Raw genomic sequence first — 26,897 nt, forward strand, 5'->3', positions numbered from 1 at the left:
CCATCTTTAATTGTGCTAGGTATAGTATGTATATGCAAGCAATCTATAATCTGGCACGTACAGTTGCTATGAAGTAAGGGGACCGCTGTCACATACTTTATGCAGATAGAAAAGACGTGCGACAACAAGGCTCACGAGACCGATCATCAGCATTATGGTGATCAATCTGCACTATTGACAATACCCAATTACATACCCATAATTGCATGAAAAGAAGCCTAGAATGGAAATCGGCGGAATTCCCGACGCATTGGGACGGACCGCTTTGACACTCTAATAATATCGTACCAGTAAAGACAAGATTGGTTCAAGGCTCTTTGCCTTTTCGCGACTCGACATTTGCACCGTTTCATGTTTCACGAATGGAGAGTGGAGACTCAAATATGCGCTATTCCATAAACAGGTAAAGTACCTTAACCTAGGTACCTACATAGGTAGGTAGGTACCTATGTACCTAGGTTAGGTGCACAATTAGATATCGCTTTAAAAGAGGAGTTTATATAATAATAATTTTCTGAGCTCGCTCATTGGCCTGTGGAGCCAAACTATGAGCCCCATATTTACTTTATCGTGGGAATTTTCACAGCAATTTTAACAACACTCTTTCACATTGCTCCGAGTTCGACTTCTCATGATTTTTGCATGAGTTCCTTCTACCAACGACTTAAACAAGTCATAATTCACTAAGACCTGCTCAACATGTATTCCATGCCATGTTCCATGCCAGCTGAGGTAACGGAGAGCAAACAGATAATATTGCTGTGTTGGCTCCTGTCTATGGCTGGCTCAACATTGACGAGCATCCGGGCATCTTGACCTAACGTATCTAGGATATTCACCAGCTACCAACTCGCATTCCTTTTGATGTAAGTGCATTCTTAAAGTCATCTGATTTTTTTCTCTTTAATCATCAATCACTAAGTGATGAGCAATACCAAGAATTCTGCAATGCTTAATAGCGGCCTCTCCAGGCTTGCTAATCTGTGGAGACTTTCTTGCCTGATAGTGGTATCCGTCAACATACAAATCTTATTCTTACAGCATTGGTAAACTGACCATAAGAATAGGTCTCTGAGAGTATTGAATTATTGACAGGCGAGGATTTGGAGATACATGAGGTATGCAGCATAAGTCAACCAAAGTAGCGATTAAGCCCTAGGAGATGAACATTTCTAGGTATTTCAATAAAACAAACTCTTAGGAAACTCTTCAAAAATATGCAATAGCAACGGGCGTGAACACAATAGTAGAGAAGAGAACGAGAAAAAATGTGGCCACCAAGGGAATCGAACCCTTGCATCTAAAGTCAATCCACTCGAACATTGATACACAGAGGTAAATGTACAAGTTGAATACACTACTAGAACACGGCCAGTGTGGCCTTTGTTAGATCTTTGGAAGCACAACTATTATTGTGGTTTATACTTATGCACACAGGTAGGTAGAGATGTACAAACATTTGACAGCTAATATAATATGGGATGGAGCAGTGTTTGTCATTTGGCGTTTGACGTTGCAAGAGCAACAATACCATCAAGGTTCTAAATCCCTTCCCATCCTACCATTCTAGATTTACGTGTTAACAGGGACGACGTCCGGGTACCGGTTACCGCGAGGCTTGATTTTGGAGAGTGCAGTATCAATCCGAGCCATCTCCTCGTCCGAGATATCCACTTGTACGGCGTTCTCGTTGACACGGGCCGCCGTCGTGGCACCGGGGATCGGAATAATGGTCTTAGGAGCGCCTTTACGCCAGGATGATAGGCGAATGGTCCAGTTGATAGCTAGCTGGGCTGGTGTGACACCCTTCTTCTTGGCCAGCTCCTCGACCTGCGACGCCAGCTGCAGGTTGGCCTCGAAGTTGCCCGGCTGGAACCACGGCCAGGACCGGAGCTCCGGCTTCACGTCATCCAGCGATTTGATCTGGCCTGTCAAGAAACCTCGGCCAACGGGCGAGTAGGCGATTATCGGGATGTCGTACTGTGCGCAGGCGTCGGCTACACCGTTGTCGAGGATTTCCCTACTGAATCTTCATAGGTCTGTTAGCTCGCCGTTTCTGTTATGTTGAGGAGCGTCTTCGTAATCTTGGTAGTATGCACATACAGCGAGAGTTCAACCTCGACCCCCACGACTTTCGTTACCTTCACGGCCTCGTGGATCGTCTCGGCTCTAACCTCGGAAAGCGAGATGCCCCCAATCTTGCCCGTTTGGATGTCTAATACATGTCAGTCTATTTTCGAGAACTCTCGGTCTGCACAGGGGTAACAGAATCGCTAATTTGGAATCTGGGAGCTAAGTAAAAGACACAAAGGGGTCAAAGACTCACACTCCTTCTCGATAACTCCAAAGGTCACACTTAAAGGCACTTTGGGGTCACGGCGCGCAAATTCGAAGATGTCGATCTTCTTGCGACCCTTAAGTTGGGCAATGCAGTTGTCGATAGATCGACGGGTGCCCTCGGGTGAACCATCAGGTCCAAGTCCGTGGGAGTCCATGCCGCCTTTGATACTAAGCACGACCTTTTCGGCGTCCTCGGGGTACTTCGCGAAGTAACGCTCTAATAGTACGAGAGAATTGCGCTCGTGCGGTCCGTAGAACTCGCCGCCGTTCCAGAAGTTCATCCCATTTTTCAGCGCGGCCTTCATCGCTTCGAAAGCCTTCTCGTCCGAGATAGGTTCCGTCCTCCAGGTCATGCCCATCAACCCATATCCCGTAGGGCCGATTTTCTTTCCAACTAGTGTAGGCATGTTCGCTTATTCGTCTGTTCTTTCTTTTGGGGGATGTCGATGAGTCTCTGAAGAGCTTGTAGGTCAACTGTGAAGGTTTAAGAGTTTGATATGATTCATATCTCGTTGAGTTATCGCGGCGACGAGGCCTTTTATATCAAATTTCCCTGTCCTCGGGACATTGAATAGATTCCTGTCTGGCTATTATGGTAGCAGTGGTAGCACATGTATCCTACGTCAACAGTACGGTTTTTGCGGGACGGCTTTAGTATCTCGGCTTTCCAATACCTCCACAAGCAAAACTCCGACAATTCTAGCCCCTTGCTTTAGAGAGAGATTAAACTACGCAATCTTTTATATATTAAGCTTCCGTAATGTATTCTGGTTTGTCAAGTTCGTCACATAGACCATACCGAAGATCACGCACCCCCACCACACGCAGTTATTGTATGTACCATCACCACGATAGCCCTTGCGGCTTTAAGAGAGAGCCAGATTATTCGTTATTATATACGGTGCCTTTACATATCTATCAACCTATTATTCAAATATTAAATATCATTCAGCCTTGACTTAATAAAGCTCCTGTTAGATTTTTACTGGCTTTATACTAAAAGGTAGATATATCGATGTGAGTCCATCCCAAATGCTTGAGTACATCTATCAATTTGTTCGGCGTTAAGGATACAGGTTGACGAAAAGTTATTATTGATGGGAACCGGGGACCACAGATCCCCTATGGTTTAACGATAACCTTAGTTATTATACTTTACTTAAACCTTCAACATAATCACGTAATGTTAACATGTATCATTACGCAAAATACTCTTCTCAGATTCCTTGTAGTTCAAGTGATCCAGGTCGTACGAGGACCGAATAATCTACCCACCTACCCACCTACCTACCTAAGGTAGTTTAATTCTTTATAACATCATAGGTTAACTATCCTTTATTAGTAGACGACGTTTTAAGTTCTGCTCTGAGTTTTGAAGCCCAGGATATAGCCGAGTCTCAAGTATACGGCCCAAGTAATAATCACATGAAACAAGCGTATACCAACATGATGCGAGGTAGTAATACTTGATGATATTCCCCGTGAATCCGACCATGGGCGGATTTTACGCCAACGGGTTTACGAGATCCGTACTAAGCCCGCCATAGGGAATCCACAGCTCATTTTTTCTGCATCCCCTGCAGATATTGTTGCCAACCCACGGATCGTATCCTCTCGTCCTTAGCTAGCACCTCATTTTTCATATTGTCCTGGTAGCGCTTCATACGCTCCGCGTATTCTGGGTACGCGCTACCTAAAATCCGGATCGCGAGCAGCGCGGCGTTGGTTGAGTTCCCAATTCCGACTGTAGCACAGGGTATGCCCCTTGGCATCTGTACGATGCTGTGCAAACTATCGACACCATCTAGCACCGATGCCTTCACAGGAACGCCTATTACTGGAATATGCACTTCAGACGCGAGCATACCCGGCAAGTGTGCAGCACCCCCTGCTTCCGATATTAGTAAAGACCCCATTCGGTGATTCGGTGGACGATTAGGGATAATGAATATGTGGGTTATGTATGTAGGTTATACTCATCGGTTCTGCCATCTAAGGCAGGTTTCACATATCGAGAGTGGTTTATAATGAACATGAGAAAAATTTAGGTACTAACCTGCTGCCGCAATGATAACCTTACAGCCGGATTTTGACATTTCCGCTGCGAATTTCATCATATGATGTGGTGTTCGATGCGCCGACGTTATACGGACTTCGTAAGGCACATTGAACTCATCTAAAATCTTCAAACCGGCTGTCATGGTGGTTAAATCCGAATCGGACCCCATAGTTACAGCGACTAAAGGCACAGATTTCGCTTGTGATGTTTTTCTCTGCGCTGGGCTCTTCGAGCCAATACGTTCAGCTCGAATCTCATCCATAACACTAATGAGAGGGGTTATGATCTCAGCTAGACGTTCAACGGAGGAGAACCCCGTGGCGGTTATATGACCTATTTTCCGCCCCGGCTTCGATTCCTTCCCGTAAAGATGTACATATACATCCGTAAATTCATCGTACGTACTCTCCGCAAGCGCCACGAATCTATTGTGAGAAGTCGGTTGAGCACCGCCAAGGATATTAAGCATAATTGCGGAAGGCACTCGCGCGTTGAGATTTGCGCCTTTCTGCGGGATAAGGTCCAGTATGGAGTATAGTTGAGCCTTATATTGCGACAATTGAGGTACGGCCTCAACTATAAGGTTCATAGTTAGTAACCACTCACTAGGAAAGTCCTAGAAGAGATCAAGGCTAATAAAGGGTTGTTAAAGGGCCCTCAGCTTATAATTGGATGTGAAGACGAAATATAGGGGTGAATAACGAGTGGGGAATACATACTGGTAAAATGACCGGAGTTGTGCGGACGTGGAGCGACCTCGTTCACCAGAATCTGACCGTCAGCGAGTAAGAACATCTCTACAGCGAAGACTCCTCGACCCCAAAGACTGGCTATAACATCGCTTGCTACCTTTTGCGCTCGCTTTTTGACGTCTTCTGGTATACTCCGTGGCGGATAGAACACCTTGGTGCATATGCTATCTTCGTGTATGGTCTCGACAACTGGATAAGAATAAACGTGCTTTAACTTGCCGTTGTCATCCTCTGTCCGTAGTACCATGACCGAGAGTTCCATTTCGAAAGGCACCCATTTTTCTGCATATAGAGGCTGGTCTCCCATCTGCTCTGAAACATTCTTCAAGTCTTCCGGACCGCTGACTTTGAAATTTCCACGGCCATCGTACGAACCTTTGCTACCCTTTAACATAAAAGGGAACCCATATTTCCAAGCTGCCTCATCCAAAGAATCAGCTTTGCCCTCTCCAGACACTATAGCCATCTGTTCAGTGACAGGAATACCGTTCCGAGCGAAGTATTCCTTCTGTCGATACTTGTCTTGTATTAAGCGTATGGTCTTCCATGACGGATGCACGGGTACTTTCTTCAATATTGTACCGTTCCCATCAGGCGAAGGTACTTCTACACCTTTCGTCGCTATTTCTTCTAGCACCTCCGTCTCCACATGCTCGATCTCAACCGTGAGGAAGTCAACACGGGAGGCGAGGAGCTTGATCTTCTCCGGGTCCTTGAAAGATCCAGTAACGTGAAGATTGTTTTGGTTAACCTGTTTTGCCGGGCAATCTTCAGCGTCGAGGACAGCAATAGGTATTCCTAAGGGCCCGGCTACTTCACAGAGCATACGCCCAAGCTGACCACCCCCTAGAAGCCCAATAACAGGCTTCTTTAACGCCATTGTAAGAGAAGGTATGATGGTATAGGAAATTGGAATAATTAAACATCACTTACAAGTAATGAATGAAAAACCCCTCCAAGATGTAGAAATTATTGATAATAGCGGGGCCAAGTTTACAATATAGAATTATTACAAGGGCTTAATTGCATATTTTAGCTTGCTACCCCTCCATCCCTCCACTCTTCTGTCCCTCTGTCCCTCTATCCCACTACCCCACCAAGATCACATCTCTTTTTAATTTGTACAGCAAGGTTCTTAGCTTCAGATTTCAACTGTTCAAGAACATCCATATATTAGCACATGCTAACGTAATGCAAGTCAAATTCATGAAGCAGCAGGTCACGATGTAATTTTCGACTTTAGCATATTAGGTCCACCTCAAATAAGAGTCACGCTATTGGTATATAACCACATACAAAACATATCTGTCGCAACATGTTCCACCTCAAATCCCAACGCGTACGCAGGTGACAAAAATGGACTTCAAAGAAAACGGAGCTCAGCTCCCCCAGCCCAAGATCCAGTACGCCCCATCTTGCCTCGCCTCATCCTTACATATCCTATCTAACATCTCTCCCCAGCCCCCTCAAGCTCTTCGACGCAGCCAGATCCCAGAAGCGACTCTTATACGCCTGCGCGCCCATGGTTCGGTACAGCAAGCTCGCCTTCCGGCAGACGGCGCACCACTTCGGCACAGACCTATGCTGGACGCCCATGATCCTAGCCAAGGAGTTCAACCGGAGCCCCGTGGCGCGCGACAGCGACCTGACCGTCTCGTCGACCGCCGACGAGGTCCCGACCATAGCCCAGTTCGGCGCCAACGACCCCGTCGAGCTGTCGCGCGCCGCCTCCCTCGCCGCCCCCTTCGTCAACGGCGTCGACCTCAACTGCGGGTGTCCCCAGAGCTGGGCTTGCGCCGAGACCCTGGGTGCCGCGCTGATGGGGCGCCGCGAGCTGGTGCGCGATATGGTGGTTGCGACGAGGGAGCGGCTCGCGCGCGACGGGTGGGGTGTAGATAGTTTCGCCGGTGGCGGTTCCGGTTCCGATGTTGACGGTCGCGTGGGCCGTAGCGTCAGCGTTAAGATTCGAGTACATAAGGACCTGCGACAGACGGTAGACTTCATCACTACCGTCTTGGGGGACGAGCACCACCGGAACATCGATTGGCTCACCATTCATCCGCGCACGCGCAACACCCCCAGTAGTATACCTATTAACGTCGAGGCGCTCGAGACGCTCACCTCTATGTTCGGCACGAAATTGCCAATCCTCGTATCCGGCGACGTTTTCACCTTGTCAACACTTCCATATACGTCTCACCTCTTAGACCCCCAGCCCACATTCACCACCACCTCCTCCAGCGATCCGTCCTCCGGTACAACCAGCAACAACTCCTCCGAGTCCAAACTCCACTTACCCAACCTATCCGGCCTCATGTCCGCGCGCGCACTCCTCGCAAACCCGGCGCTCTTCGCCGGGTACGATGCCTGTCCCTGGGAGGCCATTGACGTATTCATGAACAACGTGGCACGAGCGCCGCTGCCCCTTAAACTGGCGATACACCATTTAAACGAGATGTGCGGGCCGGGCTTCGGCCCCGACCGCAATGCCGCCCTACTGTCCAAGAAGGAACGCATACGTCTTAACGAGATAGGCAACTGGATCGACGTTATTGACTATATGGACGAGATCAAGAGTCGGCGTGGAGGGAAGGGCGGCGTCGTGCGATTGACTTGAAAATTTGGGCGTTATAAAGCGGATAGACAAAATAGATAGGTACGTGTATGTTTTTTGGAAGGAATCCAATACCCATTGTGGCGGATGCTGCTCTATGGTAATCGAACTCATGGTAAGTATAGCATCAATAAACTAGGTTAAAGCATTCGAACAAGATGAAAGATAGCAACTATGACTTATGCATTCAATAGCTCGAAGCCTATCAAAATATCCGGTATCACTTAGCTACCCCTTCCCCTTAAGGAGATAGATACCTCTGCTACAAATCCCCTCACATGCAATGCACCTATGCGTCCATTCTACTGTACAGTAACCTGGCCGTAGAACGTAATGTAACAGAGGTATCGGAGACCTAACCTAGAAGAAAATAAAACGGCACCGCGCCGCCCCCTCGCCTCGAAAGAAGTCAGAATGTGCCGCGATTAACTCCGATGTTGCCCTTGAGCCGAGAACGCCGCATGCAGCCCTGAGGCTCTTGTAGGAAACAAGAAAAAAAGAACCAAATCAGGTATTTCCGAACGCATTGCCTTTTTCTCCCTTAGTCCGGCAGATTTACCCCTATAACCTTAACCAGTACGTGAATCATATTACAGATTTGGTGGTAGTAGTGATAGAGACCCAAATCGTGCCGACTATCCAAATGTAGAAATCTGAACCGGAATAGGTACCTAGGCTTGTTTCGTAATATAGTAACTTGGAAAATATATGGGTTCCGCGATACTCGAAAACGCGTAAAAAGCGGTTTAAACGTTATTCATCGTCCGATGCTGCATATCCTGAGTCAGATTCACCTGCTCCTAAGGCCACAGACTCAGGCACAAGTTCAAACTCAGACTCAGACTTAGGTCGTTCCTCTTCCCCTTGATTACACTCTTCCGACTCATCGTCCTGTGATGATGCAGTTCTCTATTCATACACCTCACCCTCGTCGTCATCCGAGCTAAGACGTTGCCGTTTCGGGTCTCGGCTCTCTGATGCGAGCGATTCGACTTCTTTCCGCTTAGTACCATTAGTCCCTGGATGGAGACCAGGATTATTCGCTGCTTCCTTCAAGACGAGGTCTGAATCACCGGGGGCAGCCTGGGAGGCGGACTCGGCGGCGGCCGTGTCAATTTCTCTTTCTGCAGCCGCTTCGTCAACACTGTTAACTTTGCCCCTGGGGCTCTGGGTAGCACTATCGGTTCTAGGGGTGCCATTAGTTGAACGTATATCGATGTCCTCGCCTCTTCTTCGAGTACTATCGAGGATGAAGACAGGAGACTGCGAATATGGATTCTCCTGCTTGCGTAGGGGGTTCTCGACGTAGAAGTCTTTGAGAACAAGTATTGCCTTAGCACAGTTATCCTCGTTGCCATTTAGCGCCTTCCACCATGCCTCGCCGTTCACGTCTTCTATCCGCTCCCCAGTGAAAACGCTGGAGAAGAAGATAGCTGCGATGGCGATATCCCGCGCGTCCATGAGAAGTGGCAGGGTGGTTAGGCACGAGTCGTTTAAGAAGGCCCAAGCGGCATGTCGTAGGTTCTTGTTGTGGATCGACTGTAGTTGACCAAGGAAGTCGTATAACTTAAAGTGCGGGCTTTCAATCATGAGGTCGAAGGTTAAGTTCTCGAGCATGACCTCCTCAAACATGAGGATACTGTCACGCCATCTCCAGTATTCTTTAGACTGCTCATCTACGATGAGCTTAACATTCTTCTGTGCGACTTTTGCAACTGCGATAATAATGTCTTTAGTCTTGCGGCAGTTCTCTTCCGTCTTGTTCGCTAGGAAAAGCGCAGTCGCGGCGATGTTCTGTACCAGGCACAATTAGTGATGTCTTTTTTGTCGGATGGGTTGGCTTGGTTTATTGGTAGACTCACATAGTGGTGTATCCCGTGTTTTTCCTCAACCATGCTGCATCTCATGAAGAATCGGTGAAAGAATACGCCAGCGACGTAGAGGGTGGTCTGAGGAAGTTCGAGTAGAATGCCAGCTTGGTATATAAAGTTGACGCCTTTTGCTCGCCTTAGCCTCTCCTCTTGTGGCGACAATCCATCCAAGATGCTAGGGCTACTAAGGACCTCATCCTGGCTGAAATACCATTGATTCGGCATGGTGAGGGGTGTCCTAGTTGCTGAGCGGGTGGGAGATGGCGCGCTTCGTCGCGACTGTGGTCTCGGAGGAGATGTGCGCGACGAGTTCGTAGGTGGTGAAGGAGCTGGGGGAGGTATGTCGCGTCTTCTAGATGGCGACTTTGAAGAACTATTAAGACTGGTTTTGCTAGAAGGTGCAGGTGGAAATTGATATGATTCCCGTTGAGGAGGTCGGTATCGATCGATGCTCGCCATTGCGTTGTGGCCCGTGGCCTGTGGGTTGTGGGGAGTTGAGCGAAGCAATTGCAAGCTTCAAAGTTCCCACGGCGATTCAAACCTTACCTAAGGTAAGTCGCCTAAAGGAACCCTTTTTTTAAGTATAGTTAATTGACGAAATCATCTCTTCTGTAGTTTCTTCTTGTATTTCCGTTAAAGTTGAGATTCTGCTAGGTTAGATACCTAGGATAGGTAGGTGTGTAGGAGTAAAAAGAAAGAATTAATACAAAGAAATAGTTGGATGGTAGGATGGCAAGATGGAGATGAGATGGTAATGGTAATCTGAATGGTTGCTATCAGATCGCCCTTGCTTCTCTATCGGATTCGTCACTGAACCCATAGGCGTGGGTCCAACTAATTCTTAATACCTACATGTATGAGGTAGGCACCCCCTATGTATACATTCTGAGGTTAGTACCTGATACAGTAATAGTATACTCTACACACAGTGTAAACTATACTGTACAGTACATAATTCACCATCTCGAGTCTTTCTCCTCGATATATATTATATACAGCAAGATCATTTTTATTGGGTATCTTCCGAGCTTTACTTGTATTTCCTTTCCGTCATCAACCATTCCCCTAATACAATTTGCTAAATTCTCTCTCCATCATTTCGACCCCACAACTTAACTGTTCTATCGTGTCCGCCACTGACAATCCATCTCGCATCTCTGCTAATATCTACACTCGAAACCGGCCCAGTATGTCCTTCCAGCGTCTGTATGAGAGTCCAGTCATCGGCAGAAAATATGTTAACCTTACGGTCAAATCCGCTGGAGACGAAGAACGTGCTCGATTTCTTGGGGAGTTGGTTTCCCTTCTCGTCGAGGCCTGGAGGGGTGCCTAGGATAGGATCATCTAACCCTTTGTACCATCTGAGGTCCGAAACTGCACTGGTATGAGCTCCAATACCGCCGGTCCTCTGGACTTTTCTTACGTCCCAGCATTTGATCCAACCGTCTGCCGACCCGGTTAAAACTCGATAACCATCTGAGCCCCAATCGATGCCATGGATAGGCTTGATATGCCCGTCTCCATGTCCATCTAGAATCATGACTGTTCTTCCAGACCTTAAATCCCATATTCTACCGATGCTATCCAAGCCTGCACTGGCCAGTAGCGAGCCGTCAGAATTAAAGCTGATAGCGAAGACACCTCTCGAGTGGCCTTCTTGTAGTAGTAACTCCGTTGTCGACTCTACATCCCATAGGCGCCACGTAGTATCTTCTGATGCTGAAGCGAGATATCGCCCTGAAGGGTGAAACTCGACTCGACATACTCGCTGACCGTGTCCTTCTAGTGTTGCGAGCGGCGTGTCCTTGTTTAAAGACCAAAGGTTTACCTGGCCCTCAGCCCCTCCTGAAGCCAGATTAACCGATTCTGGCGAAACATTACTTTCGGGAAGGGTTGCGCCAGGAAACCACGAGATGCCACTAACTCTGTTGGTATGTCCCCGTAACGTCATCTTCTCCTCCAACGTCGGTATTCCGATCAGCTTGATAGAGCCTCCCCAATTTCCGGCGGCAACAAGCTCGCCATTAGGCGATATTCTCGTCATACTGACATTCCTATCTCCTGCGGTCTGGCTGCCTTGCAATTCGAATGCTTGTAGGCGCTCCTTGATCTCTTTGCGGAATTTGACGTGCGTTCGTAAAGGTATCGATGCTTCTTGTTTTTGAAAAGATAGCCTTTGTTTCGCCCGTGGTAGGGAAAAGCGGGCAATATCTTGCCGCGCTCGTAGCAATTCATCGCTCCCGGTGGTGTAGAATTCCTCTTCTTGGTCTTCCTGGTCCTCTTCTGGCGCATCTTCCATAGCGACATCTGGTGATTCTGTAGGTGCTTGTTCCGCCTGTAGAGTCAAAAGTTCCCTTAATCTGTCTCGTCGGTCTGCTGGACCTTCGCCAAAAAGTGTGATAGGTTCCCCAAGTTCTCGTAGCCTAGCACGTACTCGACCATCATCCGTAGGTACTGCCATTGTTGCTGCTCGCCTCTTCCGCTCAAACTGGGACAATATAGCTGATGCTTTCTCGGGCGCAATGCCGGCGGCTGCCGAGGGAATGTCATAGTCGCGATCTACGGGAACCTCATCTAAGGTCATACCACGATCCTAATGAAGAAAAGATGTTAGCCAAATGAGGACAAGAAAAAGACTTGGGATATGCAAACTTACCTCTTCTGCTTCCTCCACATACGCCTGTCGCGACGGATGCATCATGATGGGCGATACGTCACAGGATGTTGGCCCTGGATCTGATGCGCGTGCCTACTCGAAAACTCGGAACCGTCTTAATGTAATATATTGCTCGATAATCGAAGAGTTTCTGTTCCCTATAGAAAATGTATCCACATGTAAATTGGTAACTTTTTGCTAAGTTCTTCAAAACCGCGTTGAAGGTGAAGATAAAAGTGGAGAAACACGCTATCAGTGGTCAAAGCTCCAATTTTTTAGCTCTGAGCTTTAAGCCGAATCCGTTTGTAGTTTGTACCTAACATTTGTACGTTTGTACTTCGTACATCTCAGACATGGAAGCAAAAGGTCAGAAGACAACCGGGCAGCAGCAGTTGCTTCCCAATTTTAACCACATTCTATTAACTCTTACCCAAGTTTATCCACTTCACAATCTTTAAAGCATCACATTTGGATTCAATAGAGACGCATCCCTTTTCCCAGGGCTGACTTGAAGCGGGTTATTTAATAGGTGATGCCTAGTCTTGCGAATTAAGCAGGGCGATTCGCATACTAGTATTTGCTTACGGTGGTTATTCTTTACGTCGGAAACGTCAATAGCATTCCTAGAACGCTTTGTTTGATCCAATATTGTAGCATTGTTCATCTTTCAGGTCCCCAAAGGCACATGCAGCATACCGATCTATCCTAATGCTACGTTTCAAATAATGCCGACTTTTCCTGCAGGTCCCCTGCTAGAAAACTAGCATGCGCTCTAACACTGTAATATTAAGTACGAGTTTCTATTTGCCCATTCATCTTACGATAAATGCACCAAGCCAGTGTTGCTTCCAATGTCTCTTATATCTTATATTGTCTCAGCGCGCAATATGACAAGTAATTGAAGTATGTACTATTGTATAGCAATACCAAAGCGCTCAACGAAACCTATACACGGTCGTTGTACAAACTATATTAATATTCCGTGTGTTTTTTTATTTTTAGTCATCCCATTGGTTCAAATGTTGTAGCAAAGGTTGCAACGAAAAGCATGGTGCCTGACAAGTCATGACAAGTCAGCTTATAATGGCTAATCGCGGGAACGCGCGACATGGATTAGTGGTAGTAGAGTGGATTAATAGTTGGGGCACCTGAACAGCCTGAAGGAGGGTGCTGGGGGGTCTGGTGTCTGCTTAGCCTGACTATTCCTTTCCTGTCCTTAGCACGGGGCTTTCCAATCTGCACAGCTGAAAATATAAAAGATTTGGTTGGCTTGTGAAAATTTGAGGTCCGCTCGCTACACCCCGCCCGTAAAAAAAAAACTCCATGTTGTAAGCAAGAAGTCGTATAATTTTATTGTCTTAGAGTGGGTGCTGGCCTTATTAACAAACGCCTGCCCTGTTCGGCTTTCCTTTTAACTCTTCAACTTTTCTCAACCACCGCCGTACGGTGAACCCATATTTAACACCAAACAAATCTAAGACGCCTTCGCGCGATTAACTATTCGACTGCCAATGCATCAGCAAACCGATTCCGACAGTTTCTCTTCGTCACTAGTCCGCAGCCAGATGCTCACTCCGACCCTTCAGCCAGCGCATCCCGATTACCTTTGCGAAGCACGCGCTGACGCCGAGCGACGACGTGGCTCCCGCCTACCTTGAATAGGGGCGGGTTGAAAGAGTCACATCGACGGACGACTTCATTTTATTATTACTTAATTACTCAATTAATTAAATATCATCCGGGAAACAAAACATCTTCACCATGTTACCTCCCGCCGTTCCAGCCCTTAGCACCGTTCGCGGGTTCGCGCACACCCCAATAATATCCGGCGACGACGATTCGGATTATTGCCAGACGCCACCTTTGTCTGCGCGACGTGGCCGCACCCCCCGTCTTGATGATGTTGTCAGCGCCAACTGTAGCCCCGTACTTCGTGGTCATAACTCTCCTGCTATCAGCGGCATCGCTAAGCTGCGTATGCAATTGGAGCCCCTTAGTCTAGGCGACTCTCGCTCCAGCTCTATGGTTCGGACTCGAAGCAATAGTCGCCGTCGCTACATGAGTGGAGCCACCAGCCAAATGGGTCGCAGTGACGACGAAATCTCAGAGGGAGGATCAACCAGTTACGAAGTCCAGTTAGAGCATGACTTCGTGAGTGAAAGCGTGCAAGAGAAGAAATATGGTGCGATTGAAGGTGGGCTAGTGCCCCGAAAGATAGAGGCCGACGACTTCGAGACATTGCGTTGTCTTGGAAAGGGCACATACGGGACCGTCTTACTAGTTAAGCAGCGTGCTACAGGCCGGCTTTACGCGCAGAAGCAGTTCAAAAAGGCTTCAGTTGTCGTGCACAAGAAACTTATCGAGCAAACAAAGACAGAAAGGCAAATACTCGAATCCGTCAACAGACACCCCTTCGTTGTCAAGCTATTTTACGCTTTCCAGGATCAAGAAAAGCTATACCTTATCCTCGAGTATGGGCAGGGCGGAGAACTATTTACTCACCTCAATACTGAAAAGATGTTCCCCGAGCCAGTTGCCGCCTTCTACATGGCAGAAATGGTCCTGGCTCTATCTCACCTTCACGATACGCTCGGTGTAGTTTATAGAGATCTAAAGCCAGAAAACTGCCTCTTAGACGCACAAGGTCATCTCCTGCTGACAGACTTTGGCTTGTCCAAGGTAGCGGTGGATGATGATAGCTGTAAGTCTATACTTGGAACAGTCGAATACATGGCTCCGGAGGTTGTCTTGGGTCAGAAATACGGCAAGGCCGTCGATTGGTGGTCGTTTGGTGCGCTGGGTTACGACCTTATGACGGGTAACCCACCTTTCCGCGGCGGCAATCACGCCAAGATTCAGAACAACATCGTCAAGCAGAAGCTTGTCTTGCCGTACTTCCTAGGGCCCGACGCCAAGGATCTATTAACAAGATTTTTAAGGAAAGATCCTGCGAAGCGTCTTGGTTCGAACATGCCCAAAGACCTCCTAGTCATCAAGAAGCATAGGTTCTTCCGGAAGATTGATTGGAAGAAGCTTGCGGCCAGGGAAATAGAGCCACCAATTCAGCCGATGATCACGGACCCTGAGCTCGCGGAGAATTTTGCTCCCGAGTTCACCGAGTTGCCTCTAAGCCCTATCTTGGCCAAGTGTCCTTTGGATGATATACCACTAAAGGATAGCTTAAAGGAAGATCCCTTTGGCGGATTCAGCTATGTAGCTTCCAGCAGCCTGCTAGATGATCATGCGTTTATGTTTGCCCAAGCGTAAGCATTCTCAGCAAGACGCATAACTTCGAGTGCAAACAGAACGGGGGGCGTTATAGAAGAGATTGCGATTTGAAGCCAGCTTGTATGCTGCTTGACTAACAGAAAGAATAGAGGGGATGAGTTTTGAAGGCGAGGGTTTAGCATCACAGTTTTAGACAGGTGGTTAACAAATTCGAAGTGGGAATGGCGTTCAGGAGGCCTCAATTAGACGACAACAATTGATCCTTGTTTGCTTACCATTGGTGACAGGGTCTACGTGATGATACAACTAACGAGGGTATTGCTACGACAGGAAAAACAACTATTGCAAATTAACATATTCGTATCAAAATGAAGGCCATGTCTGATACTTTCTTACATTGTGTACTAACACCGTTTAATATAGGTTAGTAACCGAAAACGACCAATTCATTTAAGAGTCATTTAAGAGATACGCAAGCGCACAGCTCCGAATACGACACCGCTAAAGTCTGTAGTGAATCAAACCGCCTTCACGTCGCCCAAATATATGATTTGAAAGGTTGAACAAACTGGGTTACACCTATAGCATCCTCAGTCATACTAATAAAAGACTGTCTATTACCACGGTCTAGGTGGAGGTGAGTATTGTGTAAAAAGGTAGATAGAAATTAATTACAACACACGAACTTGCAAAGCACACACCATCAATCTTGCCAATAAATGTAAGCAGGGCATATGTTAGGTAGATTAGCTTTAAGGTCTATAGATGAGCCCAAGCCGACTTGACCGACTACAGTACTCAACTCAAACGTGCCCCAACGTCGTTTGTCTATTCATAAGCACATCTTATCCAATAGTTATATCGGTAAGTTGCTGACGCGGTCACTTCTAAAAATCATTAGTTAACTTGGCAGAATAAGATATCTTATATCAGCTAAGAATCCCCCAGGTCTTGGCTGGCGAGGTTGCATGCAATCACTATGGTACCACGTCCACGGCTAGGGGCTAGGGGCTATAGATGGTTATATGCTGTGTCTTGTTTAACATGTGGGAAATACTTTCTTCTTACACGAAGCTATCTGGGTACATAAAATCATATCTCGTATCATATAAATTAGCCATCGCTTTAGCCAAGCATTGTTTAGTTTATAGTTTGACAATACATTTGCCCAGCCGGAGCATCTGATTCGACATGTGTATTTCCCTGCTCTAACATGAATACACTCACTATTGGTTAGGTAGTTATGGGAAAAGCAATCCTATAGTTATTATATAAACAGCTTAAGAACAATTCGGGATTATAACCAAATGACGAGGAAATAAGTCCTTAAGACAACAACCTCCCTTATCAAGTCAAGGTAGGAATAAGATCTACTAAATGCTGTGCACCGCTGACGAAACTAGAAATTCTACTAAGTTTCGCCAGCCAAATATAAAGCCAAGTGTAATGGAAACAAGTGTAAATCAAGCCTAAACCAAGCCTAAACCAAGCTGCTTACAATCCCCAGAACTGGGCACCCCTGACATCCTCTCCCCCCACTCCACCGCGTGATTCGACGCCGTCCTAAACGGATTGGCGAATCATCACGTCCGCAATTCTAATAACGGCGACGTTGGGTTGCGTCCGGTTCCCCATCTGCCGGAAACCCTACCGTGCCTAAGGGCACTTAAACGTAACTTACATACAAGACCGAATCCGCCAAGTTGCACTGCCTCCGAAACAAGTCACTACGCATTCGGGTCTTCCAGATTCCGGGGTTTTGTAAGGACGCTGTCGTCAGCGACGTCAATTCGTGCCCTCCAAGTTCGAATCTCAGAACATGGCTGCTTCATCGGGGGCCTGGGGGCCCAGCAGGGGTCGTTTGGCATATGATCTACAACGTGACAAAATAGATCGGCCGTCCTGGCGGCAGGCATGAATGAATGAATGTGTGCGCATAGCCTACCCACCGTTTCTGTCTAGGACGAAACGAGGCCGTTTAGGGCTCTCGGATGGCATACGTAGGCGCAGGGGCTTGGTTCTCTTAGCCCAAGACGATGGCTGGCCGACGCCAGAAAGTCTCACGCCGTTTGAATCGTGAATATATACCAAGCCGCCAAGGATAATGCGCATACATATACCTATGTACGTATCCATGGTACAGTAAGGTTGGTCCAATGTAGGTATGAGCTTGGAGGTAGGCCTAAGATCACAGCAAACAAGGTACTGCAATGTATTATTTGCAATGTACCTATGATTTACATCTTCTGTAAGATCTTCCTTCTCAGTTACGATTCCCACGCGCATATACCAAGAAAGTCAAGAGCTAGTTACATGTATTCATTCACTTGGGTCTATACATGTAGGTATATATTCTGCGTACCTCCTCTTCTGTTCACATGTATTAGAAGACCACACCTACCTCACATGCCCGAATTGATATCTCAGGCTCGAGGACCCGGCGAATTTAACTTCGGTAAAGCACAACCCCCAAAACGTTAACATACGACAAGGACTCGAGGCCGAGGGCCGCATAGGGAGTCGGCGCACAAGCCGGTTACACCATTTAGCTGTTTGAAGGGAGCTTAAAAGCGAGGACGTGAGAGAGGGTCTCTCTGGATATATCAGTCGAACTCAGACCCTGGAAACGAATCGAGACATAATTCTAAAAGGTGAGCGTTGGAATCCGTGCATTCACACACCTCTATTCCTAGAGCTATCATATTGCAAAACGCGAATTTGCCGCAAGGCTAAATCTCTCGATAGGCCTAATACCGATTATACTAATTATACTAATTATACGACGATACATAGAGGATATTCTTTTTAGGATGGCGCGAACATCGTTTTTTACTATTGCGGCGTTGTGTAAGTCAATGGCCACTAGCAACTCCAACAACATTCGCCTTCTTTAATAGTCCTGCATTGAAAAAGCTCTTTAATCATAATAATGGCGTACTGGAAACGATGTAGTCATTAACATATTTTACTTTTCCTAGATGCATTCGTATACGCTGTCCTCGTATCCTCCGCACCGGTGCAATACTGCCCAATTTCGGATGTATGCTACCAAGTCGCAGTACCAGAGGTTTCCGCCGCCAAGGATGGGGGCAATATATACCTGCAGCTACGAGCGCCGATATCATACTCGTGGGTAGCCTTCGGTACAGGAGATGCCATGAGGGATTCGAGCATCTTCGTGATGTATCAAGACGGTAACGGTAACGTGACGATATCAGCACGCACTGGAACTGGACATACCAGTACGTAAAACCGAGCCTTACATTCATTCTATCCTCATCTACTCCTTTTTAGTCCATCTTGGGACTCGGCCAAAATGCATCGACTAGTTAGCCAAAATCTATTACTCAGAATATACCTACCCCCTTAATGCAGTAATTACTAACACTTATCAATCACAGTGCCACGGTACAACTCAATTGTACAGTTAGAACTTCTTGATGGAAGTGGCCTCTTGAATAGCGAGCAGACGATGGTCGCCAACGTCAGATGCGGTAACTGCGGCACATGGCCGGGGGGCTTTATGAGTCTAGACGACAACGCGGCGCCGTGGATTGCGGCATGGAAGACAGGCGACGCCATCAACAGCGCGGACCCGGACGCCCAGATTCAGTACCACGACGCGCACGACACGTGGGCGTTCGACCTGACGACAGCTACCGTGACCGACGATGCGAATCCGTTCGTGGACGCACAACAATTCGACAATAACAACCGTGGGGTGGGCAGCGGCAGCTTCGCCGACCCACGCATCTTGATCCTAAGCCACGGCATCATCATGGCCGTCGTCATGATCGTCCTGTACCCGTTGGGTTCGGCGCTCATGCCCGTGTTCGGCAAGTGGGCAATTCACGCCGCGTGGCAGCTCTTTGCCTTCCTGATAATGTGGGCTGGCTTCGGGCTAGGTATCGTCGCCTTGCAGCGCATTCAACTTGTAAGTCCTGTCGAAACATACATGTCCACCAGAGCGAAAGGAGGAAAGTTGATCACAGCTAATTCTCCTAACAGGACTACAATTCTACACATACGATCCTCGGCACGGTCGTGGTCGGCCTATTAGGGTTCCAACCGATGCTGGGCTGGTTCCATCATAAGTACTTTATGAAAAACCAGACCCGAGGTCTCGTATCGCACGCTCATATCTGGTACGGCCGCGCGCTGATAATCGCGGGCATAGTAAACGGCGGGCTTGGTTTGGAGCTTGCAGGTGCCTCTAGAACCTTCATGGTGGTGTACACTGTCTTCGCTGTCCTGATATTCATCTTATACGTTGGTGCTGCTTTGTTTGGCGAGTGGCGCCGCCGCCGACACGGAGGTTATGAGCAGAAGAATTCCTGATTTGTCTCTAACTGGTAAGGGAGATTATCGGGAGTATTTACATACCTACTTGGGTATTTCATTATAGCGCTTTGGTCAGCCTGGCTTTGATACGGGATGGGTTTATGAGGTTAGATTAGGTATGGTATATGGTGTGTGTGTAAGAGAACAAACACTATAACAGCGACCAGTTACAATGACGGAGAGTGCTTGTTAAACTGGATTGATACGATTTATGTTATTTAATACGATATAAGTAATGACGCTTTCGCATAAGATTGAGTTATCACCACTGTTAGAGTAAAAAAAGAATTGAAGAAATATATTCGAGATACTTGAGCTGTTGAGTTATTTGAATTGAAAACTTAGGTACCTATTATTATGTAAGTCTATTATGTAAGTCTATTATGTAAGTCGTAGTGGGATGTAGTACATAGGTACCTCCTAGGTTAGTACCTATTCCGTAGAATGAAATATTGATAGGTAGATTGAATCACGTGATTGACCAATCGGAAGCTCTGATACTCCACCTTTAGCCACTTCGGCGCTAAGAATTGAAGGATGAAATGCAGCGGCGAAGGAAAAACCTCAATCGCAACTCTCTCCACGATCCCCGTCTTCCCGTCCTGCACCACCATCATACCACCATCACCACCACCACCACTCACATAGCGTCAATTGAGCAATCCCCATAACAGACGGACATCATGCTCGTGCAATTAAGGGCTTCGGTAAGTACCTATCTTACCTATCTTACCTATTTTACCCATCCTAATTTTTAATATTCGTAATCATATCGTCATTGAGGAGCTATTCGCTAACTTGGTCTTTTTTTTCTTAACGCTCAGACTGCTCGGTCGGCCGCTTCGGCTATCACCCGCGTGGCGAGGGTAAACGCCGTTAGAGGATTCATCGCCCCTACCGTTTCGCGACGAGGTAAGACTCGAATGTTCATTTATCGTATACCAAGTGGGATTCCAGAGACAATTGAGAAGTAATGCGCTATGCTGGGATACGACCGGGACCGGAATAATAGAATTGGAGACGTGCGGCGAGATGAGATATTATTATTGTTATCCAGTTGAACAGCTCGCACCCTCACCAACTCGACATGCGGTTGCGATATATCTGAGCAGCATGGAGCTAAAGGATATCTCGTATCTACTTTAGTAAGATCCTATACTAACATAAGTTCGCAGCCGACTTCGTACAGGAGCTCTACCTCAAGGAACTCAAGGCCTACAAGGCACCCCCCGTCAAGGACTCTGACTCGGTCGGTCAGGTCCAGACCTTCACAGTACCTAAGACCCCCAAGTCGCCCGAGGAGGCCGACCTAGCCAGCAGCTTGAAGGAGTACGAGAGCATGGCCGTCGAGGTCGAAGGCAACGAGGGTGCCGCTGCCAACTCGTCGACACCCGCCGTCGTCGAAGACTGGCTGGTCGACGAGGAAGAAGAGGAGGGCGCTGCTGCTCACCATTAGATTCGTACTAAGAGACTTAATTACCTAGGCGGGAGGAGAGGCTGAGCCGAGAGGAAAAAACTATACCGGGAGGACGAGAGAGAAATAGGGGAGAACAAGCGAGACATATACACATACACCAGTGTTATGTTAGGTCGTTAGAGGTGGTAGAGAAGAGAGATCCCTAACGTCCATGTACATTTATTCTTAGGATCGCTAGTGCCAAATCACAAATAGATCCTTCGTCACTGAAGAGCTTACACTTATTATGCTATCCTTTTGCAGTAAATATGTATACGTGTAGGGTCAAGGTAGACTTGACTGTCGTCTCTACCGTCCTTAGGTTCCATCATATTCATATACCCCTATTCAAGCGAGTCTCGTACTTGATGTTAAATCTATGGCTCGCTCTTGAGCCTTACTAGAGACAGCTTTGATAAACACTCCATTAAACGAGCGTCATCTCGTTTGTGTCTTATGTTTAGTCTTCGTCAGTTATCCGGGAATACCTTGACGATTCATGAATATTCCCTAATATTGGATTTATAGAATAAAAGTCTAGTACAGGTCTATCACACCCTGAATTGGTTTACACACACCCCTGTCTCCTTGGTGTCTAGACTATCCTTCACCCACCCCTAAGAAGATATGTAGTTAGGTGTTGTGAGAGCGGATGGAGCACTTCACAGGTAACCTAGATCATCGATTACAGATTATAGCTATATATAGGTACGTAGGTACGCATTCATCTGTTTACCTGGTCTAGTTAGAACAAGACCAAGTAGAGGATCGTTAGTTTATCGTCTGCTATATCTTGATGAGGATACTTCTCCAAAGTAGTTTCTTTCTAGTGTTAGTGCCCTACGCCATCCCACCAGCAAGCATCTCCTTTGATCGACGAGTCAACAGCGAAGCTAGCAACAACCCCCAAGCAAGCCTTTCTCTCTCTCTCTCTCTCTCTCTATACGACCCCCAGACGGCAAGCCCGAATACCTAGCCGCTTCCACGACGGACCAGGGAGGCAAAAAGGAAGAGAACCAAACCCCAATCCAACAAAAGAAAGAAAAAAGAGACGTACAACACCAGGGATTTGCCGGTCGTCACTGACCCAACTACTTACGAGTCTGGCGGTATCCAGCTTGTCAAGAAAGGGGAGAGCGGACGGGATCCCGAATGTTCCGAATCCTGTGGTCGTACGTGACGTTTTCTAGCGCTGCCCGTGTTTACATACCCTCCTCTCCTATTCGACATTTCTATCCACCCCTCCCCTCCCCCTTTCCCCCTTCTCAACGTTAATCCCCCTTACTTCATCATGACAAGTTCTGTAGACAGCGTTACATGTCAGCTGCGTACGTTTAAATCCGCGAAAGAAAGGGTATAGACAAGTGCCCAGACGACATCACGATTAGCTTATATACATACATACATACATACATACATACATACATTAGGTACATACATACTACACCCCTCACCTCACCCCCTTCGCCAAAGTCGTGCTACCCATATTGTGTTTCCCTGGATAAAGAGCTTTTTTCCTTACAGACGCAACATGACGTAAAACTCGGCTTGCATACTTTACTTCTAGTTCGTACGCTTGTATCTTTTCACACCTAAAAAAAAGGCCCATCTTTGATTTGACCCTACCTTAGGTAGTTAGGTTAATATCTTGTCTCAGTGGGAAGAGGGGGAAATGAAATCATGACTGGATATATGTAGAAAAGGAGGGGAGGACATGGGGATTTAACGGAGACTTGTCAGACTCGTCCTACATAGAGCTACATGGTTTACAATATTATACGTATCTGAACATAACGGCTTGTGTAGGCTGAGATGAGATGAGCATTCCCTCTACATTACAACGTACGGTCCTTGCGTTTACTAAGAATAATGGGCAAAATCACGTCGCAACTTGAATTAATTATCAGCAACCTAGGTAGTTTTAATTGACTTTTGCTCTCTTCCTCCTCGTTGGGAGTAAGCCTTTCAAATTAGTACGCTATGTACTCGTGTGCGTTATCTGCATTCCAGCCCTGCTTACATGCCTCTCAGGCTCATCATTAGAACCCGCAAAGGGGCAGCAAACAGCAAGAACTCGATTTAAATCAAACGCCCACACAACTCGCTCGCTTCGGCAAAAGCATCGTTAGCATACTAGTAGCCACCTGTCATACCGAGCAATCAAGCAAGAACTACCAATTCCTTCTGCATTCGAGATTGTAATGAGTACTTGGCCTAAGTGCCCAGTTGCTCAACAATAGCAGACGCTTCACTATCAACCCTATAGCCGGCATCCAAGCCTGCAAAAATTCCAAACTGATGTGACAAAGGAGTAGGATCATAGCGATCTGTACTGGTCCGTCGTGACCTGAATAGGTGATTTTGGTTAGGTATTTCCGAAACTATCCCGCGATTTCGTGTACGTATGTGCCATGATTCCAGACTATTTGCAAATGCCAAACGCCCTACCGCTCCGTAGTGACTAAGTAACCTCTGCCAACCGCCGCCTCATGCAGAATGCCGCCCTATGCATGATGCCATGGAGAGAATTTTAAGAGTAATGGACGAATCCGCTCTAGATGCCAAGGACGAACGGATGGTGTCATCCTCGTGTCGAAGGAATCCAGTTAAAAAAAAAAAAAAAAAAAAGCAAAAAGAAAAGTCCGTGTCATATGTCGAAGTGGGATTCACCAAACGGTTCATCGTTATTGCCCGTCTTAACGATTCCACTCATCCTATTTGATTTTCGGAGATCAATGTCGTCAAGGTCGTCCCAGTCGTTATCCCGACGATCTACGTCATCCATGTCCTCGTCGACATACCTTCCTTTCATATGATCATCAAGTGAGCTCTCGTCGACAAACGTGAAGCCTTGGAAATTTGCTTGCGTGGTCGGAGAAAGGGGAGTTGACGTGGCAAAGCCCGTGGCTAACTGCTGTGCACGTTCGTTCAATGATCCGTTCGTGTTCAATGCATTTGTGAACTCCGGGTCAAAGTAAGAGACATCAGTCTCAGACTTCAACTTAGGCTTGAAAGGCGGGGTTATGAGTTTCTTGGCCAAGATATCCCAGTCCACGTCGGCAAAGAACGGATGGCGCTTCAATTCTTCTGCGTCATCAATGGCACCTAGTCGATGTTTCGGGTTCCTGTTAAGTAAGCCCTTCACAAAGTTTCTGCCTTCCTGCGAAAGTGTGTCTCGCGGAAATCGTACTTTGCCAAATGCGATGTTCTTGTACATCTGCTGCGTATCTTCCGCGTAGAAGGGACTCCATCCGCAGCACATTTCGAACACCAGGACACCGAGGGACCAAAAGTCCACCATCTTCGTGTATCCAGCTTCATCCAGTAAAACCTCCGGGGCCAGGTACTCGGTAGTTCCGCAAAACGTGTTGGTGGTGTCGTTTTGAGTTAGGTTTGCTTTGGACAAACCAAAGTCGCACAAGGCTATGTGGCCATTCGCGTCGAGTAGGATATTCTCGGGCTTCAAGTCGCGGTAAACTATATCGTTATTATGAAGATGTTGGATAGCGAGAATGAGTTCCGCAATGTAAAATTTAGCTCGCTTCTCGTCAAATCGTCCCTCCTTTTGAAGATGCCAGAAGAGTTCGCCACCAGACATATAATCTGTGACAAGGAATAGGTCATTCTGGGTTTGGAAGGAGAACTTCAAGCCGACGATGAATGGGGACTCTGACATGGCTGTCCGGACCAGAATGTTTCGCTCCCCAACTGTATGTGCCACCTCTTTCTTCTGCACGATGACCTTCTTCGACAAGACCTTCATGGCATATATCCGGCCGGTATCCTTCTTTCGCACCTGGTAAACTTGGCCGAATGTACCTTTCCCAATCAATCGTAAAATTTGGAAATCATCCGGGCCGTAATGCCTCTTTTCCGTTCTCTGGTAGATGGCCTCGACGAATATCTCGCCGGTGGGTGTCTTGTCAGGTTTCGTGTCGGCATTTCCTCTTAACTGGAACCAACCTCGCACAGGTTCATCCTTTCCAGGAATAGCTGCTTGGAAGTCAACGTGACCCAGGAACTCTTCTCCCTGTGTACTGTGGTCATAAATCGAGATATCCACCAGCATGTCTTTATCGACAACGTCACTACTAAAGTTAGTTGGTGTGTCCAAGGGAGGCGATCGATCTACGATACTTACAATAATGCCTCGGCATCCCACTTTGGACTTGTAAACGATCGCCGCGGGCGATTGCGGAAAGTATTATAATCCGAAATACTAGTATTACTGCTCTGGCGACTACGCATGGGTATTGCCATCGCACGACCGGGGTCGCTGCCTTGGCGCTGGATGGCAATACCGCCCATCGCAACCGGCTGAGGTACTGACTCGTCCTCGTCCTCGAACGTTCGCGGTCCGTGAGAGATCAGCTCGCTCCTTTGGAATACGGCAACGACGTAGGGGTCGCGGCTCTTTCGTAAGCCCCTTGCCTCCAGAATCTTAATAGTAAGCTTGCCCCTCTGCGGTGGCGCAGCGGCGCCACCACTCGCGGAGGAGACCGGTGTCTGCCTACCACCTGCATCCGAGCCATCTCCTCCGCTAAGCTTTGAGGGTGACCTCTCCTCGGGTTGGGACGAATGGGTAGCTGAGAGCGTTCTAGTAGGTGTCGAGAGACCGCTCTTTTTCGATCCATCAGTTAGCTTCTTGAGTCGATCAATCGAAGCGGACTTAGAGAAAAAACTGCCAACATCGCCTGCAGGGGGTTGGGTATCCGAGGGAGAACTCGGTGTTGTTGCAGAGGTACGGTCGTTAGGGATAGAGAGGTGACTCGCGAGAACACTAGATGTAGTGACAATGCTCGTAAGGGGGGATGCCAAAGTAGCCCTCCGAACTTTTAGCTGCGAGAGATCCGTGACGCTCTTGTTGTTCATTGAAGAACGATTCGATGAGCCGCTAGCAGCCGCGTCGGAATCGCCACTCGAATCAGACAACTTGCCTCCCCTTTCTGACGGTGTTTGTGAACAAGGAGGCGTAGGGTAAGGATGAATATCGGAAGCTGATTGCTGCGAGGACTGCACTTTTGCCAGGGGTTCGATCCTCTCATGTGACAGGAGAGGCGAAATATCAGGCATGAGGTCCTTGCTGCTCAAATCCGATCCAGGGCTCGGCAGTTGTTGAGGTACGGTGCGCGTATCCTTCTCTTCCTGGGGACATGAAGGGTAGGTCGACTCAGTCTCTTGTGTTCGGGAGGAAGACGAGCGGCCAAGGGAATAAGGTAGAGGGGTACAACGAACCTGGCCAAAGTAACTCATAATACCCGGTAGTCGCTTGTCGTGGAGGTCAGGCTGAGGCGTAGCGATGCCAGAGCGTGGGGTGTCATAACCAATTTGATCAGACCCATCTTCCTCCGTAGTAGATGTCCTGCTTGGCATGTTAACAACTATCACCCCAGTTCTCAGGACGATGAATCAAGATGTTTCTTCGAGCTAAAAAGGACAAGAGCGAAGCAGGGGATAAAAGGACGAGGGGTTAACAGGATATGAACATTATTAGAGTCGAGGGAGATTTAAGGAGGTATCTTGGGTAGAGGACATCTCGAAGGAAGAAGCATCCAATAACGGCAGCGGTGAGGAAGTCCA

General features: G+C 47.5%; 9 protein-coding genes across 9 annotated transcripts; 4 read left to right on the plus strand and 5 right to left on the minus strand.

Moving 5' to 3' along the window:
* Window positions 1–1,436: 1,436 nt before the first annotated feature.
* On the minus strand, window positions 1,437–2,923 carry F4813DRAFT_272994 (putative aldo/keto reductase). Its single transcript, XM_049240402.1, has 3 exons — window positions 2,327–2,923; window positions 2,104–2,215; window positions 1,437–2,029 (listed from the first exon to the last, which is right to left on the minus strand). Exons 1-3 carry the CDS (start codon window positions 2,745–2,747, stop codon window positions 1,573–1,575), a joined length of 990 nt encoding a protein of 329 aa, XP_049103013.1. The 5' UTR covers window positions 2,748–2,923; the 3' UTR covers window positions 1,437–1,572.
* Window positions 2,924–3,326: 403 nt separating this feature from the next.
* On the minus strand, window positions 3,327–6,102 carry F4813DRAFT_349334 (Phosphoribosylaminoimidazole carboxylase). Its single transcript, XM_049242169.1, has 3 exons — window positions 5,119–6,102; window positions 4,397–4,975; window positions 3,327–4,228 (listed from the first exon to the last, which is right to left on the minus strand). The coding sequence occupies exons 1-3, from the start codon at window positions 6,029–6,031 to the stop codon at window positions 3,900–3,902; spliced, it is 1,821 nt and encodes a 606-aa protein (XP_049103014.1). The 5' UTR covers window positions 6,032–6,102; the 3' UTR covers window positions 3,327–3,899.
* Window positions 6,103–6,507: 405 nt separating this feature from the next.
* On the plus strand, window positions 6,508–7,768 carry F4813DRAFT_386456 (FMN-linked oxidoreductase; the record flags this gene model as incomplete). The annotated part of the gene is made up of 2 exons (XM_049246416.1): window positions 6,508–6,554; window positions 6,613–7,768. The coding sequence occupies 2 exons, from the start codon at window positions 6,508–6,510 to the stop codon at window positions 7,766–7,768; spliced, it is 1,203 nt and encodes a 400-aa protein (XP_049103015.1).
* Window positions 7,769–8,674: 906 nt separating this feature from the next.
* F4813DRAFT_386457 (cyclin-like protein) lies at window positions 8,675–10,095 on the minus strand (the record flags this gene model as incomplete). The annotated part of the gene is made up of 2 exons (XM_049246417.1): window positions 8,675–9,559; window positions 9,628–10,095. The coding sequence occupies 2 exons, from the start codon at window positions 10,093–10,095 to the stop codon at window positions 8,675–8,677; spliced, it is 1,353 nt and encodes a 450-aa protein (XP_049103016.1).
* Window positions 10,096–10,505: 410 nt separating this feature from the next.
* F4813DRAFT_273155 (WD40 repeat-like protein) lies at window positions 10,506–12,541 on the minus strand. The gene is made up of 2 exons (XM_049240404.1): window positions 12,293–12,541; window positions 10,506–12,229 (listed from the first exon to the last, which is right to left on the minus strand). Exons 1-2 carry the CDS (start codon window positions 12,335–12,337, stop codon window positions 10,715–10,717), a joined length of 1,560 nt encoding a protein of 519 aa, XP_049103017.1. The 5' UTR covers window positions 12,338–12,541; the 3' UTR covers window positions 10,506–10,714.
* Window positions 12,542–13,583: 1,042 nt separating this feature from the next.
* On the plus strand, window positions 13,584–16,080 carry F4813DRAFT_273053 (kinase-like protein). Its single transcript, XM_049240403.1, has 2 exons — window positions 13,584–15,880; window positions 15,944–16,080. Exon 1 carries the CDS (start codon window positions 14,054–14,056, stop codon window positions 15,557–15,559), a length of 1,506 nt encoding a protein of 501 aa, XP_049103018.1. The 5' UTR covers window positions 13,584–14,053; the 3' UTR covers window positions 15,560–15,880; window positions 15,944–16,080.
* A 2,250-nt stretch (window positions 16,081–18,330) lies between these two features.
* On the plus strand, window positions 18,331–19,858 carry F4813DRAFT_386460 (CBD9-like protein; the record flags this gene model as incomplete). Its single annotated transcript, XM_049246418.1, has 4 exons — window positions 18,331–18,367; window positions 18,499–18,762; window positions 18,922–19,454; window positions 19,529–19,858. The coding sequence occupies 4 exons, from the start codon at window positions 18,331–18,333 to the stop codon at window positions 19,856–19,858; spliced, it is 1,164 nt and encodes a 387-aa protein (XP_049103019.1).
* Window positions 19,859–20,544: 686 nt separating this feature from the next.
* On the plus strand, window positions 20,545–21,317 carry F4813DRAFT_386461 (ATP synthase complex subunit H-domain-containing protein; the record flags this gene model as incomplete). The annotated part of the gene is made up of 3 exons (XM_049246419.1): window positions 20,545–20,568; window positions 20,686–20,773; window positions 21,037–21,317. 3 exons carry the CDS (start codon window positions 20,545–20,547, stop codon window positions 21,315–21,317), a joined length of 393 nt encoding a protein of 130 aa, XP_049103020.1.
* Window positions 21,318–23,964: 2,647 nt separating this feature from the next.
* On the minus strand, window positions 23,965–26,690 carry F4813DRAFT_379149 (kinase-like domain-containing protein; the record flags this gene model as incomplete). Its single annotated transcript, XM_049245413.1, has 2 exons — window positions 23,965–25,405; window positions 25,459–26,690. 2 exons carry the CDS (start codon window positions 26,688–26,690, stop codon window positions 23,965–23,967), a joined length of 2,673 nt encoding a protein of 890 aa, XP_049103021.1.
* Window positions 26,691–26,897: the final 207 nt, after the last annotated feature.

Source organism: Daldinia decipiens (genome assembly GCF_022478715.1).
Source record: "Daldinia decipiens strain CBS 113046 unplaced genomic scaffold F4813scaffold_5, whole genome shotgun sequence".
Classification (NCBI taxonomy): domain Eukaryota; kingdom Fungi; phylum Ascomycota; class Sordariomycetes; order Xylariales; family Hypoxylaceae; genus Daldinia; species Daldinia decipiens.